Below are 18,534 nucleotides of genomic sequence, written 5' to 3'. Positions count from 1 at the left end.
GTCTGTCTGTCTGTCTGTAAAAAAAATTCCATTTCAAACGGCAGAAATTAATATGTAAAGCGCGGAGAGCACAGTTGTGGTTCGCGCTATATAAGCTTTCCATAATAATAATAATAATAATAACGTGTTTTGTCTATTGAACGAACTGTGTGTGACACAGATCTTTCACACACACACACACACACACACACACACACACACACACACACACACACACACACACACACACACACACACACACACACCGGCATACTGACACGCACACACTGATTCACACACACACACACACACACACACATGCACACACACACACACACACACACACAAATCAAAATCTTCTTTTTGTTCAGCATTCAAAGCAACCGAAACCGTAATTAGGCCGATTGCTACAAAGTCATTGATGTTAGTTTTCTCATGATCACACGCAGCAACTTTTACTTTCGTTTTTGAGAGAACTGTGTCAGAGTTGCGTACCTTGGTGACCAAAGGAGGCGTGTTTACATCCGGTACAAAATGGAAGTGCAGGTGCTTCTTCTCTAGGTAGGTGAAGGTTCAAGCCTAGATGTCTGCGTTTGTAACAGCTGTACATATGTCACACTAGATCAAAAGTCAAATTACTGCAATGCGCACAATGCAGGTTAGCTGTAAAACTAAGAACGTTGATTGCGATTAGACTAGTGGTAGAGATTGAAGACACCCGATTAGCATTGTGAATTATTATTGCGAAGAAAACCCTCGTTCGGTTGAATGGTTGTGTTCTGTAGTTTCCTGGCAGCCGTACATTGTTCGTGAAATGTTATTGTTGCACATTCACGGACATTGGAAAGAAATGTCAATGAAAGAGGCAGATCTGGGAGACTTCATAGGTCGTCACACCATGGTGGTGGTGGTGGTGGAGGAGGGGGGGGGGGGGGGGGTGTGTGGATGGATGGATGACATTCTGATAATCATCGGTCCACGCTATCACTCATGGTCTCTGACAGGATGCATGATTACTGCGCGGAATCTATCAAAACAAGTATACAGAGTTATCTCCCAACTGAGACGAAAATGATTGCAGATTGGCCGACTTCGACAGCAGGCCTTGACATTAACTTTTCTGACAACTTGCCCTGTCGGGCAAGTACACATCAAAACTACTTGCCCCATTTTTTTTTTACTTGCCACAATAAACTAAATAGAGAATGAGATATAAAACAATAAAACGGAGTAACGCAAACAGTAACACACTGACTCTTTTGCTCAAAGATGTTTTGCAAGCATTTCTTTCTTTCAACAAGTGAAGGTATTTATTTATTATCATTGCTTAACGACTACGTTGGTCTTCTTGCTCTCTCTCCCTCTTCCCACTACCTTTGAACAGCAAGAGCCGAGTTGTAGCCATCAGGTTCTGGCCCTTCAATGCTCAAGTACATGAGCATGGACAGAGTCTCTGTGTTCAGGCTTGAACGCCAGTCACTCATAACACGTTTCATGCACAAGAAACCTCTCTCACAGCTAGCGGTGGACATGGGGAACGTTAAAATCCTTACCTTGCAGAACATCAGACACTTTTCGTGGTCGTATTTTACCCACGGGAATTCCGTAAGCCAAGATGAGAGGAATTTCCGGTCACGACAGGCCTCGAATGCCTTCTTCTGGGATTTTCGTTTCGAATCATCGTCTGTGTCATCTACACGTCGCTTTGAAGTTGTTAAAAAGGAAAACATCGACGACTGCGAAGCCATTTTGAACTGTGCTTCTCAGTTTTCAGATTTTCACTGATATATTGTCACTTGCCCCGTCGGGCAGCTGGTCATAAGGTTTACTTGCCCGACAGGTTCAAACGCTTGCCCCGGGCTGTCGGGCATTCGTTATTGTCGAGCCCTGGACAGTGATCTCTGTTCTGTTCTTCACAGTTATGATAAAGACATCGTTCTAAGGTTAAAACAAGTTGAAATGTTGAGACTGCTGTGGGAAGGAGACCGGGATTTTGTTGCATCACTCCCAACTGGTTACGGAAAAAAGTATCGTCTGCTTCGTAGCCAAAGTTGGTTATCACGTGACACTTTTGCAATATTTAGAGTTGTTTGCACAGTAAATACACCCGCGAAAGATAGCTCACCTGAAACTGTCATCAATTCCTTTGTAATTTAAAAATTACACAACACCATGAAAAATCATTATCGACGATCGCGAATCTGCTTATATCAATAACATTAACACATTACGAAAAGCTCTAAATAAGTAAAAAAATCGATTTTTTACCCACAGAAAGAAAACCAAGGCATCCTGTCAGGGATAAATGAGACCCGAAGGGAAGTAACTCATTTTGACCTGAGTTCAGGATGGGATGGATGATTGAAATGGAGTTTGAGGAAGAGGGGAAGGAGGATGAGCTGATTTTTGACAGTACCTGAGGCACGAGTGGCAGGTGCTTCCTCTTTTGCTTTCTTAAACCAGAGCAAAAAGACAGAGCAATCTTTCTATTACACTTAGAGTATAAAAGGAGGAAAATAATTTGTATATTATATATATCCCACTTCTGACACCATATCGAACTCACAACTCACGTGTTCGATGGTATGGGTTTATTAGCAAACGGCCATGATAGAGAGAGAGAGCAAGGGAAGCAATCCCATTAAAAATTCCCTTAGACAATACTGACATATAATGCTGTGTGTGGGATGAAGGCAGAAAGGAACTATAGTTACAAAATCTGCTGTCACAGTTTGTTGCAAAGTGAGCTTGCTGTGCCACTTGGTATTTTGGACAAGCCCTCTGTTTGTGTGTGTGAGCTGACATAACTTCAAAGTGACTGAATATTGTAGTCGTGTGTTTGAGCTGACATAACTTCAAAGTGACTGAATATTGTAGTCGTGTGTTTGTGTGTGTGTGATCTGACATGGCTTAAAAGTGACTGATCATTGCAGTCATGTGTTTGTGTGTGGGATCTGACAAAAGTGACATAACTTAAAAGTGACTATATATATATGAACATTGCAGTCCTCTGTTTGTGTGTGTGATCTGACATAATATGTGAGTTACTGAATATTGCAGTCCTCTGTTTGTGTGTGTGATCTGACATAATATGTGAGTTACTGAATATTGCAGTCCTCTGTGTGTGTGATCTGACATTATATGTGAGTTACTGAATATTGCAGTCCTCTGTTTGTGTGTGTGATCTGACATAACTTGAAAGTGACAACATTGCAGTGATGGAGACTGAAGGAGCAGAAGGTGGGGGAGAGGGAGGGGGCGGTTCCACAGGTGTCCAGCCACAGGTGCAGATTGCGTTACCAGAGCAACCACCACCTCAGGATGTGAGTGTTTCTTCACTAGCTGTCTTTAATTCAGGGAACGATGCAGAATTTTCCCTGTTTGATTCTTTTTGACAATTAGGCAAAGAGCACTTTACATAATTTGCAAGGATGCATAATATGGCAGCATGCACTTGAAAATGTAAATACATTGTAACATACGCATGGAATACCTGTCCACACACACACAGACTCACAAAACCTGTGATTGGTGTGAAAGACATTTTAATCTGTAACGGTAATGTTATAAATTTGTTACAACTGTTTGTTTTTAATCTTTTTTTTAATTTACTTAATGAGCTGTAAGTAGGCTTGAAAACACAGAATACAAATAGTTACTTTTTATTTCAATCAATCCGTGTTTCCACAAAGTTAAATTATGTTGTGAACAAAGAATCCAGCGATCAGAATCATAGGCAGTGAAATTGCATTGATCGCTCTACCCCATTTCCCACGCCTTTTCCTTTTTCCTCCTGTAGACGCTTCAACCACCGGGTAAAGAGAGCGTCAGCAGCACCGGAAGTGCATGCTCAACAGGGGGCGCTGCTGCCTCCGGAGCTCCGCGGAAGGTGCTGAAGGGAAAACCCAAACCTCTGTATTTCTGGACCTCCGCTGACGTCAACAAATGGTGGCGGAAACACGGGGGCCTCTGCTACCAACTATACGGAGATCTCTTGACGGAACATGATGTTGGAGGTTGGTGTGATAACGGTGGAACCCCCTTTTAACACACACACACACACACACACACACACACACACACACACACACACACACACACACACACACACACACACACACACACACACACACACACACGCACACACAAACACACCCATTAAAAACTCCCTGTCTTTTAAGATCCTGTTTTATTAGATTTTCTCTTCATAACCCCTGTAATTTGTAAACTTAACCCCATTTTAAATTTCGGAGTCACTCTTTTTTAAGACCGGCTTTTATTCAGATTTTTGGAGGTCTTAAAAGGGGGGGTTCCACTGTATCAATTGATGTTTTGTTTTCAATGATTGGGTAGTACAGTATACCGATCATTGAGTTGTTTCAAATTATGTTAGTTTTGTTGTTGTTATTTTTTCATCTGACGTTCTCTAAGAAACTGGTTGCTTGATTTAGTATCTGAAAGAAGCAGTTCTTACTGGGCAAGCTGAATGATACATTAGTGATTAGTGTACTTGAGAAAATTAGGATGCAGTTTGTTTTTACGTTCAACATAACAGTCAGGGGATCTACAAGAGATGTTTTGTTTTTGCTTTGTTTCAATAACATTGATAAAACAGAATAGACAATTGTTAGTCGGTTTTAAAAGTTAGAGCTTTTGTACACAGCTTGTGCAAGATGCAAAGCTTTTGACAGGCAGTCAACTGTGATTTTAATTCATTTACAGGTCGGACCTTGATACGTATGAATGACATCAAACTTGAAAAGATCGGAATCACTAACGTAGAACACAGGTGAGGTTTACTGTAGAACATCCACTTCAGTTTCAAGTTTGTGGAGGATTTACTGATGAAATCACACCTTGATTTGTGTTGAAATGATTATTGTTTTGTCACATAATGTTTTTTGTTTGATGTTTGTGTCAACACGTTTTTAATTCTTTTTGGTACACGACAACATCAGACAACAACATCAGACAACAACATCAAATAACATCAGACAGCAACATCAGACAGCAACATCAGACAACAACATCAGACAACAACATCAAATAACATCAGACAACAACATCAGACAACAACATCAGACAACAACATCAAATAACATCAGACAACAACATCAGACAACAACATCAGACAACAACATCAAATAACATCAGACAGCAACATCAGACAACATCAGACAACAACATCAGACAGCAACATCAAATAACATCAGACAGCAACATCAGACAACAACATCAGACAACAACATCAGACAACAACATCAGACAGCAACATCAAATAACAGACAACATCAGACAGCAACATCAAATAACATCAGACAACAACATCAGACAACAACAGACAACAACATCAAATAACATCAGACAACAACATCAGACAGCAACATCAAATAACATCAGACAGCAACATCAAATAACATCAGACAACAACATCAGACAACAACATCAAATAACATCAGACAACAACATCAGACAACAACATCAAATAACATCAAATAACATCAGACAGCAACATCAAATAACATCAGACAACAACATCAGACAGCAACATCAAATAACATCAGACAACAACATCAGACAGCAACATCAAATAACATCAGACAACAACATCAGACAACAACATCAGACAACAACATCAAATAATATCAGACAACAACATCAAATAACATCAGACATACAAAACTAGGCTATATGCATCTTCAAATATACTGTTATGTCAGCATAATGTCTCCTCATTTGGTTTTTTTGGTAAGTAGCTGCCAGAGGCGTGTTTCATTCTTTGTTTAGGTTTTGTCATTTGTGGCAATGGTTTCTCTGCTCAAGTGCATAGATTACATGTTGAGCATCTCTCACTGTGCAGGTTTTCTTCACATTGGTTTGATCTGTGTGTGGTACTCTAAACCTCAGGTGAAAAAGTATGATCTATACTACCTCTCATTAAATTACTAGGAAGATGCGTTTTATCCAAGCGGAGCGCGGGCAAAGCCCGCGCGTAGCGAGGTAGTTTTTTTTTTCATCTCCCAGCACTGAAAATTTTTTTGCCAAGTGGTGTCTGTCTGTGAACATTGTTCTAGAATTCATCTTTTAGCACAATATTAGCGACACTGTTTGGACAATTCTATTAAAATTAGGCGTACAAACTGATTTTGTTTCGGGGAATCCTCTCAGAGGATCAGAATTTTCATATAATATCATCGGAAGCTGTTACAACGGGAAAATGTGAAACTTTTGTCACTTTTTAACATGGAATTTCATCTTTGAGCGTTTCAAGCGGACTTTAATAAAATAGTTATTTGCGAATTAAGCAGCGGAAGACACTCACCGGTTCAACATGTGTATGGTCATTAAACCTCAAAACATTTCAGTAAGTGGTTTAGACAAACACCTCCGACATGTGAGGGTGACTGGTTTGTAGCTGAAGAGTTTTTTTCTAAAGTGTGTTCTAAATACAAATGACGTACTGGTAATGATGTAATGAGTTGTTCTAATCTTGTTCTTGGAACTCTTGCTGTTCCAAGCTTGTTCTTAGCAAAGATGAATTCTAGAACAATGTTCACAGACAGACACCACTTGGCAAAAAAATTTTCAGTGCTGGGAGATGAAAAAAAAAAACTACCTCGCTACGCGCGGGCTTCGCCCGCGCTCCGCTTGGATGAAATCTTTAGAAATAACCTCTGACAACGACGACGATGACGATGACGACGACGACGACGATAACAACAACAACAACAAATGACATCGACGACGACAACAACAACAACAACAACAACAACAAAAACAACAACACGAGAACAACAACAATCACGATAACGAACATGACAACAACAACACCAACAACTACGACGACAACTACAACGACTGGGTTATGATGACATCACCAATGATTTATCAAATGTTCAGTGTCAAGGCTGTTAAAAAATCGTTAAATCCTATTTCTTCACTGATTCTTATGAAATTTTAAAGGTAGGTTTGTTGTCCCCAACTTATTTTCACTCCATACTTTTCCAGAAGAAAAACATAATTTTGGCAGTTAAAAACCGTTAAATTTCAATTCTTCACCGATATTTATGAAATTTTGTGGGTAGGTTCGTTGTCCCCAACTGATTTTCACTCTATACTTTTCCAGAAGAAAGACATAATTTTGGCAGTTAAAAAACGTTAAATTTCAATTCTTCACCTATCTTTATGAAATTTAGTGGGTGGGTCCGTTGTCCCAAACTGAATTTTAAGACATACTTTTCCAGACAAAAAACCTTATTTTTGGCAGTTAAAAACCGTTAAATCTCAATTCTTCATCGATATTTATGAAATTTTGTGGGTAGGTTCGTTTTCCTATCTGATTTTCACTCCATACTTTTCCAGAAGAAAAACATAATTTTGGCAGTTAAAAACCGTTACATTTAAATTTTCACCTATCTTTATGAAATTTAGTGGGTGGGTCCGTTGTCCCAAACTGAATTTCAAGACAAACTATTCCAGTCAAAAAAACTTATTTTTGGCAGTTAAAAACCGTTAAGTCTCAATTCTACACCGATATTTATGACATTTTGTGGGTAGGTTTGTTGTCAGATTTGACATGATGGCAGAATTGAAAGTGTGAGATATCCTGATGTTTCACAATTTATGCTGCATAATTCAGCCCCATAGGCGCTTGAATTTTAGGTGGAGTTGGATTTTTTTTCAGCCCAAACCAGTAACCCCCACATGGTTTTCATGTCCCTTTCTGAGAGACTTCAAGAAGTTTCAATTTGACGTCATGATTAGCCTGCCGCATTAGCAAGTCGATGACACATTTTAAGAGAGAGAGAGAGAGAGAGAGAGAGAGAGAGAGAGAGAGAGAGAGAGAGAGAGAGAGAGAGAGAGAGAGAGAGAGAGAGAGAGAATCATGTACACACAGATGGACGACTTCGCTTGGGGTATGTACTGCCCGGCAGTACACATCTACTTTATTGTTTTATTTCCATTTGCTTATACATGAAATGTACACACATGAATAAATATTTATAAAAACAACAGCTCATGGTCATGTCTTCAAAGAAGATGTGTTTGAGTGCATATCTTTGTGATGAAATGTGTTTGAGTGCATATCTTGGTGATGAGATGTGTTTGAGTGCATATCTTGGTGATGAATCTGTTTGCTGAATATGGTACAGTAATGGAATGGATGGCCCTTCCAGTTCCATTCATATGTAACTGGTTTTACAATAAATGGTCTAACTACAAAGATATGCACTCAAACATATCTGCCTTGTTATTTGTATGACAGGCAGTGCAGTTGTGCAGGGTAAACATATCTGCCTTGTTATTTGTATGACAGGCAGTACAGTTGTGCAGGGTAAACATATCTGCCTTGTTATTTGTATGACAGGCAGTACAGTTGTGCAGGGTAAACATATCTGCCTTGTTATTTGTATGACAGGCAGTGCAGTTGTGCAGGGTAAACATATCTGCCTTGTTATTTGTATGACAGGCAGTGCAGTTGTGCAGGGTAAACATATCTGCCTTGTTATTTGTATGACAGGCAGTGCAGTTGTGCAGGGTAAACATATCTGCCTTGTTATTTGTATGACAGGCAGTGCAGTTGTGCAGGGTAAACATATCTGCCTTGTTATTTGTATGACAGGCAGTACAGTTGTGCAGGGTAAACATATCTGCCTTGTTATTTGTATGACAGGCAGTGCAGTTGTGCAGGGTAAACATATCTGCCTTGTTATTTGTATGACAGGCAGTACAGTTGTGCAGGGTAAACATATCTGCCTTGTTATTTGTATGACAGGCAGTGCAGTTGTGCAGGGTAAACATGTGCTGGTATAGGCACAGAAAGAGTCTGACTATTTCGTTCTTTACAGGTATGAACTAATGCAGCACATATTGCGACTGCGCCTCAAACACGAGATGGCCGACCTCAAGAACTTGGATCAGAGAGGTGAGTGATAATTGACTGACTTATAGAGGAACCCTTCTTTCAAGATCTTCAAAAGTCTGTGAAATCGATATCCTAAGAAAGAGTTAGTCTTAACATGGAGTTAAAATAACAGAGGCCGTGAACAGAAAATCTGAGAAAAGAAGGTCTAAAGAGTGGGGCAGTTTTCAATTGAGGGGGGGGGGGGGGGGGAGGTAATAAAAGGGGGGTTCCACCATACATGATACTCTCACAGACGCGATGTGCCATAATGCTTTTTCAGTTTATACAGTGGAAACTTTGTTTTGAGACACGCACAATTCTGATTTTAAGACCCTTCTTTTTCACACTACTGAAGAAATAAAAGAAAAGAGATGCATATAGTCTCTTACAATAGTGTAACAAAAGTATGATTTCTTGCAGTATTTCGTTTGGAGATGATACTGATTTGTAGAGTACTAGTAGGGTTAAAGTCCCAAGGGGATGTTTGGGATTCTTGATTACAAAACAGATTTCCTGATAGATTGCATGATAAATTTCCTGATTGACAGAAACTGAGAAGGAAATGAGATACAAACGTTCCTGATTGACAGAAACTGGGAAGGAAATGAGATACAAACGCCTAAAATAGCTGAGGGTTGTTTTGCATCCTGGTACAGTGAACTTTCTCAGCTTTCATCTATGTAAATGACTCACTAATTACTAATTAACCAATCAATCTATTAAATAGTGATGTACTTGTGATTCAAAGAAAATTATGTGGTGGGATTAAAGTTGGGTTGAGGGTGTTATTTAGTGTTACATTTTAACAAAATAAAACAGAGGGGGAAAATACATGTAACTAGGTTAGTCTTGTATGATAATTGTTGGAAGCATTTCTATGCTCATGTAACTCTGTAGTTCATTTAGCAGAACATTTCCTTCGAGAGACCAAAAGCATCTTCACATTATGGAGCACAATCCCCCTCTTCCTTTTTTAAGACTCTGCTTTCTCGGATTTTTTGTTCATAACCTCCTAAAATTTAACATTTGAGACTCCATCTGTCTTGAGATTTGATTTTCTCAGTGTTGGTCTTGCAAGGAGGGGGGGTCCACTGTATTAGAGACTCCTTGTTGTAAATTTTGAGGTGACCAGTGAGGTTTGCTAGCGCTATATTCCTACAATTTCAATTAATTAAACAAAAGTTTGTGGAGGTGTTGGAATTAAAGTTAAACTGTTGCAATGTCAAACTACATTTAAATTCAAATTTTACTGAAAACAAAGTGTCTATAGATAAAGTAATGACATGAAATGTTGAGATGTTGGTTTTGACCTCAGACCGCATTAATGTTCAAGTCATGTCAAATCTTTAAAGGAAAAATGTGTACATAAACTCGTGACATTCATTTTTCAGGTGGTTGATTTAAACTCAAACCACGTTAATGTTCAACTTATGTCAAGTCATAAAGGACAAATGTGTACATGAACTCGTGACATTCATTTTTCAGGTGGTTGATTTAAACTCAAACCACGTTAATGTTCAAGTTATGTCAAGTCATAAAGGACAAATGTGTACATGAACTCGTGACATTCATTTTTCAGGTGGTTGATTTGAACTCAAACCACGGTAATGTTCAAGTTATGTCAAGTCATAAAGGACAAATGTGTACATGAACTCGTGACATTCATTTTTCAGGTGTGGGATTCGATCTCAAACTGCCCGACCCCAGACCGGCAGTCGTACCTGTACAACACAAGGAGAGAGAGGGGGGCAAGCTCCCTAGTTGACCCCAGACCGGCAGTCGTACCTGTACAACACAAGGAGAGAGAGGGGGGCAAGCTCCCTAGTTGACCCTAGTTGACCCTATTGCTGTCTGCATCGCCTTGTTTCTGTGCCGTTACGCCCGACTGACTGACTGACTTATTTTAAGAGTTTAACATCCTCTTAGACCTGTTGGCCTGTATTTGGACAGGTGTTGGTAATACGCTGAGAATATGGTGTGATACTTCGACTTGAACAAGCCAACTGCTGCTATCTTCGTCGACACGCCAGCATTAGGCTTGTCTTGTTGAAGTATGATCATGATAATGAGAGATGATGCATGCATGTCTTTGTGTTTTCCAAGACCGGAGACTTTCGCTGGGATCTTTTTTTGTGTGCGTATGTGTGCACGCGGGGGTGTTCAGACACCGAAAAGAGTCGCACAAAGTTATACCCATGAGAGATGATGCATGCATGTCTTTGTGTTTTCAAAGTCCTGAGACTTTCGCTGTGAGCTTCGGATCTTTTTATGTGTGCACATGCAGGTGTTTACACCAAAGAAAGTTGCACACTGTTATACCCATGAGAGATGATGCATGCGTGTCTTCGTGTTTTCGAAGACTTGAGACTTTCGCTGTGAGCTTGGGATCTTTTTTAGTGCGCTTGTGTGCACACGCGGGTGTTCGGACACTGAAGAGAGTCGCACAACGTTATACCCTGGTGGATGCAAGGGAGAATAGACCACAGTGTCAAGGGGCATTAACTCATAACACTTCCTTGCATGGCCAGTTTGCTGCTGATTCTGTGGAGATGCTGAATGTTGCCCCTGCGATAGTTAGTGTGCTTGTTCAAGGTTACTTTTGATGTGGGTCTGGGTGGGACGCAGCGAAGATGGAATGAGAGAATGAAAAGTTTGTGCTCTGCACAAATAGATTTTGAGTTCTTGTTTTTTGTATTGATACGGGCACTGTACAGTGTCTGTACGGGGCGAAGCAACAAAGGGATCAACAAATGAAAAATGTCGCACTTTGCCGATTATTTTATTTATGTGCTTGTTCTCGTTATCTATGTGGACACAAGACATTGACTGTGTGGAAAGAAAGAGAAAAAGATGAAGCAGGAGATTTTGTATGCTTGTTTGAAGATTTGATGGGGGGTACTATACTGGAGATTTTGTATGCTTGTTTGAAGATTTGATGGGGGGTACTATACCGTGTCTGTGGGGCAGGAGTGAGCCAATGAAAACATGTTGCGCTCTGCGCTAGATTTTATGTGCTTGTTCTCAGTTTCCATGTGGGCACTATACCGTGCCTGTGGGGCAAAAAAGACGGAATGAGCGAATGAAGACATTTTGCGCTCTTCACCAGATTTTATGTGCTTGTTCTCAGTTTCCATGTGGGCACTATACCGTGCCTGTGGGGCAAAAAAGACGGAATGAGCGAATGAAGACATGTTGCGCTCTTCACCAGATTTTATGTGCTTGTTCTCAGTTTCCATGTGGGCACTATACCGTGCCTGTGCGGAGCAAAGCAAAAAAGGAATGGCCGATTGAAGAAACTTTATGCTCCGCCGTTGATTGTGTATGCTCTTGTCAGTTTTGGTGTGGGCACTGTACAGTATCTGTGGGCACTGTACAGTATCTGTGGGCACTGTACAGTATCCGTGGGCACTGTACAGTATCTGTGGGCACTGTAAGTATCTGTGGGCACTGTACAGTATCTGTGGGCACTGTACAGTATCTGTGGGCACTGTACAGTATCTGTGGACACTGTACAGTATCTGTGGGCACTGTACAGTATCTGTGGGCACTGTACAGTATCTGTGGGCACTGTACAGTATCTGTGGGCACTGTACAGTATCTGTGGGCACTGTACAGTATCTGTGGGCACTGTACAGTATCTGTGGGCACTGTACAGTATCTGTGGGCACTGTACAGTATCTGTGGGCACTGTACAGTATCTGTGGGCACTGTACAGTATCTGTGAGGCACTGTACAGTATCTGTGGGCACTGTACAGTATCTGTGGGCACTGTACAGTATCTGTGAGGCACTGTACAGTATCTGTGGGCACTGTACAGTATCTGTGGGCACTGTACAGTATCAGTGAGGCAATGGGAAATAGGAATGAGGTAATGAAGGAATGTGTGACAAATTGGCTGTTTAATCTACTGTTCTTCCTTGCACTCTCAAGCGATGCAAACCCTGTCCACGAGTTTTGCTGTGATCTGACGATCAGGCCTATTTGCGTTGAGGCAGTACAGTAGATGGTACAAGTACTTGCGATTCCAAGCCCCTCTAATGAGAGAGAGAGATTTCACTGTTGTTCTTTTGTCTACTGAGTAAGAAATTTAAATATACAATGTACCCGTTATGAAGGACACCAACAATGATAGGACACTTTGATTGGTGCCGAGGGTATCTTTTCACCACAGGTACCACTGTACAGCGTGCTGTGCTGAACAGTTTGGGAGAGGGGGGTGGGGGGTCGGTCAGGTTCTTGAACAACCCCCTTCAGCTGCTGTTTGTGTCGTGTTATGTGTGATGAATCATATGTATGTTGTTCGCTTACTTCCTCTATGTCGTGGTAGCCAGGAAATGATAAGCAACACACTCTGACATCATCAAAGCATCCAGCTGATATTTTTGTCATGTCATCTTTGCAGAAGAAAATGATTAGTAAGTGTATTTGTTTTCTTCTCTGCTGTATCATCATTGGAGTCATAAAAGCAGAAGGCAATGAGACCACAAGAAAGGATAACTCATACAGCAACCGGTCAAACTGAAGTCAACAGTCTTTCACAACTTGAAAACCTGTCATATACAATCAAAGCCAGCAGGAATGACCAGTTAATTTCACCATTTATTTTCAAGCGTTTTCACATCTGCACAGGTGAGATATTGGAAATGTACGATCACTCCTCTCAGTCTCATGATTTGTTTGAGATATTAGAACACTGAAAATAAAATTTACCGACCGTATTTTCAAGGGGTTTCCCTGTGGAATGCACATCCCCTACTTTTTAAAAAATGAAAAAAAATCCACACAAGGCGTGTCCAGTTTATTGGGTGCAAGCCAAAGGAAGTAGAGAAGTGAAATATGTTTGTTCCAGGAAGTGTGGAGCAAGCTGAAAGCCACTTGGCATTGATTGTCTCTCCTCTAAGTTATCAAAACCAGCTGCCTGCCCTCGTTTCATCCGTGAAACAAACACAGAGAAACACACACACACAGCCACACGCACTGATTAATACATGTATGAAATTTAGCAGTTTTAAAGGCAAATCCTGGCAGCTGTTATACAAGGAGAATGTTTCAAGGACATTTTTTTCTTGGGCCCTGATATATACTAAAAAAAAATCCAGAAAGATCTGAGAACTGCAACGTTCATCCTTTCAGGCTGTGATAGAATTACAATGGAACACCTCTTTAATTAGTTTAAGACCTTCACAAATCTGTGCAATCAGGTCTTAAAAAACCGGCACGGTTGGCCTAGTGGTAAGGCGTCCGCTCCGTGATCGGGAGGTCGTGGGTTCGAAACCCCGGCCGGGTCATACCTAAGACTTTGAAATTGGCAATCTAGTGGCTGCTCCGCCTGGCGTCTGGCATTATGGGGTTAGTGCTAGGACTGGTTGGTCCGGTGTCAGAATAATGTGACTGGGTGAGACATGAAGCCTGTGCTGCGACTTCTGTCTTGTGTGTGGCGCACGTTAAATGTCAAAGCAGCACCGCCCTGATATGGCCCTTCGTGGTCGGCTGGGCGTTAAGCAAACAAACAAACAAACAAACGAAAGGTCTTAAAAAGGAGGAAGAAGTGGGGGTAATATTACAGACGTTAGATTACTGCTCATTACCTCCATAGATTTACACCCATTCTAAGACCCCCTGCTTATTCAGACCCGTTTGTCTCACATTTTGAGAGGTTTTAATAGGTAGGGTGGTAGCATTATTTGTAACGCAGTATCTTATGGTACAGTATAACTTTGGAAACGATCTGACGGGCTGTTTCCTGTGGTATTATCCCTTAATTAAGGCGTGGAATTTGGTACCAGTCATGTTCCATTGTGTTGATGGTAAACTGCGTGTGTATTATGTACAGGCTTAGTGCAATCTCCATCAAAGGTGTACAAATCATTCTGAAATATTTATCAACATGTGTATGCTGTACTCTTATCATGTCAGTAATTGCCATTGTTGCTGTACTTACCTGTACATATAGGCTTATTTTGTGAGGATCATGCATTTTTAATTCATACTCCACACATTCATTTGGGGGGAGTAACCTACCGTACTTTCCGGGTCATAAGGCGCGACTTTTTTCCTCGAGTTTGACCCCTGCGTCTTGTATAAGGAAGTGCCTAATCCGTGTATGAAATACGAAAAAAATCAAAGAGACCGCCTGAGTACCAGTCAAACAACTTGTGATAATGCATGTTTCAGCTACTAGGTACTACCCTGGCCAAGTTTCCTCTCAAGACATCAAAGAGACCGCCCCATAGGTTAAACTCGGTCACTGACCCCGGTGCAGGAAATGTTTCCTCTCTCAGATCTATGACAGGGGAACCACCTCTCATAGCAAAAACTGGGTCATTGACCCCTGGGAAGAAGGTCAGTGTCTAAACAAGGCAACCCAGCTATCACAATGGACCTGCCTTTGATCTCGCCGCACACACAGAGCACACATATTTCCACTCTGTATTCTTCCTTTGATGTGCAGCTTATTTTCATTCTTCGACCGTTTGTTACCGGTATACTTTTTTAATTTTGGTGCGCCCTATCGGCCCCCTGCGCCCAATGGGTGACTGGATTACAATTTTGTTTAAAAAGAAGGGGGTGCGCTGTAGCGCCTTGTAACCCGGAAAGTACGGTAGATGTGGCTGTTAAAGAGTAAGTTTATTCAAATGATAATGCTATGATTTGATCAAAAGTCTTCAGAAGTAAAAGAAAAGATAATGAAACAAGTTACTTTGACAAATTCACTTCAGATATTCCAGTGGTAGTAATTTACTAAAAGTGATTTTGTTCTGTGAATCTTCCAAAAAAGAACTCACAGCCATTTGAACAGCATTCAGAAGAAGAAAAAATGGAACACAAATAAAGACATCATAAGGAATAGACAGTGTTCAGAAATAACTCTGTCGGGTTTGTATGGGTTGTGAAAGAGTGAATGCCCTTGCTTTTCCTCTGACAAATAACTTCACACAAGCTCCTGTCCACGTGTTTACGACACACCCCTCGCTAGTGATTGGCTTCTCCAATGTTTGTTTGGCTTCTCCAATGCTTGTCCGAATAAACAGCAAGGCCGTTCACTCTTTCACAAGCCATACAAACCCAACAGTTATTTCGGAATTCGTCTATTCACACCTGTTTATATTTCTGTAGATGAGCTTGCATCACTCAGCTGATTGTGTGAGCATGACCTTTTCTTGGAGGGACTTTGAAATGGCAACTGAGACACGATTCCACTTCATTATCAATGTACAAAGCAATGTTCAAGTTGTTTGTGTATTTACATGCCTATAATATGCATTTTTGTTGTTGGTATATATGGTTTTCAACGTGTTTTGCATGAGATACATTGTCCAGACTAACTAAACGCACAGTCCTTGCTGTAAAAACAGTTTTTCTTGCTAATTTTGTTCAGATCTGGCCAGGATTTTACATGAAATCAGACCATAGATCCACTTGGACACTGCCTTAAAATCAGTTGATTCCTTCTTGTGTACAGCTGGAAATTATTATGAATTAATTTCCCACATTGAAACTACATGTAGTGGCTTTCGAATCAAAAAACAAGAAAGGTAGGTTGTTGGAACCTTTGTTATTGACAAAACAATACATTCACAGATATTTCGACCCAACGGTCTTTTAAGTGAACAGACAAACAAATATTCACACAAAACTTAAAACTTGTGAGATATCGATTGATACACAAAACTTAAAACTTTTGAGATATCGATTGATACACAAAACTTAAAACTTTTGAGATATCGATTGATACACAAAACTTAAAACTTGTGAGATATCGATTGATACACAAAACTTAAAACTTTTGAGATATCGATTGATACACAAAACTTAAAACTTGTGAGATATCGATTGATACACAAAACTTAAAACTTTTGAGATATCGATTGATACACAAAACTTAAAACTTGTGAGATATCGATTGATACACAAAACTTAAAACTTTTGAGATATCAATTGATACAGTTTCCACTCTACCCAGAAAGCATCCAGACTGTTGATGTTCAGTATGTGTCTCCGCTGAGGGGCGGCCTGATCCTATGCAAATACAACATTTGTGGAAATAACTCTGTCAGGAGTTGCAAGCGTTGTGGAAGAGTTGCCCCCGCTAACAGAACCTCTCACACTCAACAGGAAACAAAGTCACGGTCGACCAGTTAAAGCCACGATCGCAGCGAATAACTGACTCCGATGTGTATGTTATGCAGTGTTTAATCGATATGCTTTTTTTCTCGAAAATCTGCAATACTGACTCAAGACTCAAAATTTTACTGTCCTTTTAAAAACAAGGAAAATTGCCATGATGAGCCACAATCGCTGTTTGTCTGCGGTGGGACGTAACTCCCTTCCGCTTGTAAATTCTGAGTTATTTCTGGAAAACGTCTATTCTATGGCAAGATCTGAAAGGTGAGCGGTATCGTTTACATAGGAAGGACTGTGCCTTTGACACCTGCTTTGTACAGACTCACGTTTTATTTTGAATGCCATTCCAGATGCAATAATGTGTTGACATCAAGTGGCCTTGGGGATGAAGATGTGACATAATTATGATTTACATTTTATTTATTCACTTATTTATTCATCTTCTGCATATTGTACGTGTTTTGTAAAATGTTGCACTTGTCTGGTACATGTTCTGTTAAGATCATATTAAAATAGTTTGGGATTATGGAAGGGACAAACCATATTTTGGGAAAGTGTGTTTTGGCTTTTAAAAATTAGAACATGATATCTGGAGCTTTGAAAATGCTTGAAATGAGGCAATAGACAAATTCGGGTGATACCTCTTTCTGGTTTTTATGGGGTGTGGAAGAGATGCTTTCCTTTGTTTTTTACTTGTGTTTCCATAGAAACACTGAGGCAAGCTATAGGTGACATTGTAGGCTTGCCTCGTTGTTTCTGTGGAAGCAAGGGAAAACAACTCTTCCACACATAAAACTTGACAGATATTTTGCCTGGAATTCGTCTATTGGCAGAAAAATCGTATGTCTCATGTCCTGCAAGTTTGGCTTGAGAGAGCGATAATCACCGATTGATGTTTGATTATTTTTGTGTTTATTTTCCCGGTACATTTTTTTTTTAACATTTTAATATTTATTGAACTAATGTTACAACTAAAAATGAATGTGTTATGATAATCATGTGAAAAATAATCTGTTCTCCTTTGGTGTATTTTGAGTGCGGGTATGTGTATGCATGTCAGGGGTGGGCACCTGTCGCATTGTCGCATTTTTTTGCGACAAGGGAAGCCGATTTTGCGATAGGCGAAATTGCGACAAGTTGCGACAGAGTGCTCTTTTTAAATTTGCTATGTGTTTTTTTCCCCAGATCTATTTTAGCTGATTCCAAGGCTGATCAATCGGTGGTGTGTAGCCTGACCATATCGAGCACTCTTTGGCACTTCTGTTCTGAAGTCTGGAAAAGTCGTATCGCGTCTTTTTCAAAGATGGAAGCGAGGGAAAACGAAGAAAGCGCCCGAAGCGCAAGGAAAACGCTGGACATTCGTTCATTTTTCAAAAGGTACGGCTTTCATAATGTGTTGTTAGCCGTTGTACTTCAATCTAAAATGCAAGGTACCAATGCAGATCTGCCCGGTGATCACGCTTGGTGTGGCTTTCTTCTAGCATCTTCACTGCTTCTTCTTCTTTCACTTTCATTTCAATTTGATG

At 40.4% G+C, this 18,534-nt stretch overlaps 1 protein-coding gene and 1 long non-coding RNA gene across 2 annotated transcripts; both read left to right on the top strand.

Moving 5' to 3' along the window:
• Nucleotides 1-473: 473 nt before the first annotated feature.
• LOC138967598 (uncharacterized) lies at nucleotides 474-12,379 on the top strand. Its single transcript, XM_070340195.1, has 6 exons — nucleotides 474-540; nucleotides 3,196-3,302; nucleotides 3,779-3,995; nucleotides 4,702-4,768; nucleotides 8,829-8,905; nucleotides 10,558-12,379. The coding sequence occupies exons 2-6, from the start codon at nucleotides 3,198-3,200 to the stop codon at nucleotides 10,647-10,649; spliced, it is 558 nt and encodes a 185-aa protein (XP_070196296.1). The 5' UTR covers nucleotides 474-540; nucleotides 3,196-3,197; the 3' UTR covers nucleotides 10,650-12,379.
• Nucleotides 12,380-12,616: 237 nt separating this feature from the next.
• LOC138967590 (uncharacterized) lies at nucleotides 12,617-18,018 on the top strand. Its single transcript, XR_011455994.1, has 2 exons — nucleotides 12,617-14,085; nucleotides 14,413-18,018. It is a non-coding gene; the product is annotated as an uncharacterized lncRNA (long non-coding RNA).
• The last annotated feature ends 516 nt before the right edge of the window (nucleotides 18,019-18,534 follow it).

The sequence above is a fragment of the Littorina saxatilis genome, linkage group LG5, assembly GCF_037325665.1.
Source record: "Littorina saxatilis isolate snail1 linkage group LG5, US_GU_Lsax_2.0, whole genome shotgun sequence".
Lineage (NCBI taxonomy): Eukaryota > Metazoa > Mollusca > Gastropoda > Littorinimorpha > Littorinidae > Littorina > Littorina saxatilis.
Note: the sequence above shows the minus strand (reverse complement) of the source record. Positions and strands in the feature narration are given on the sequence as shown.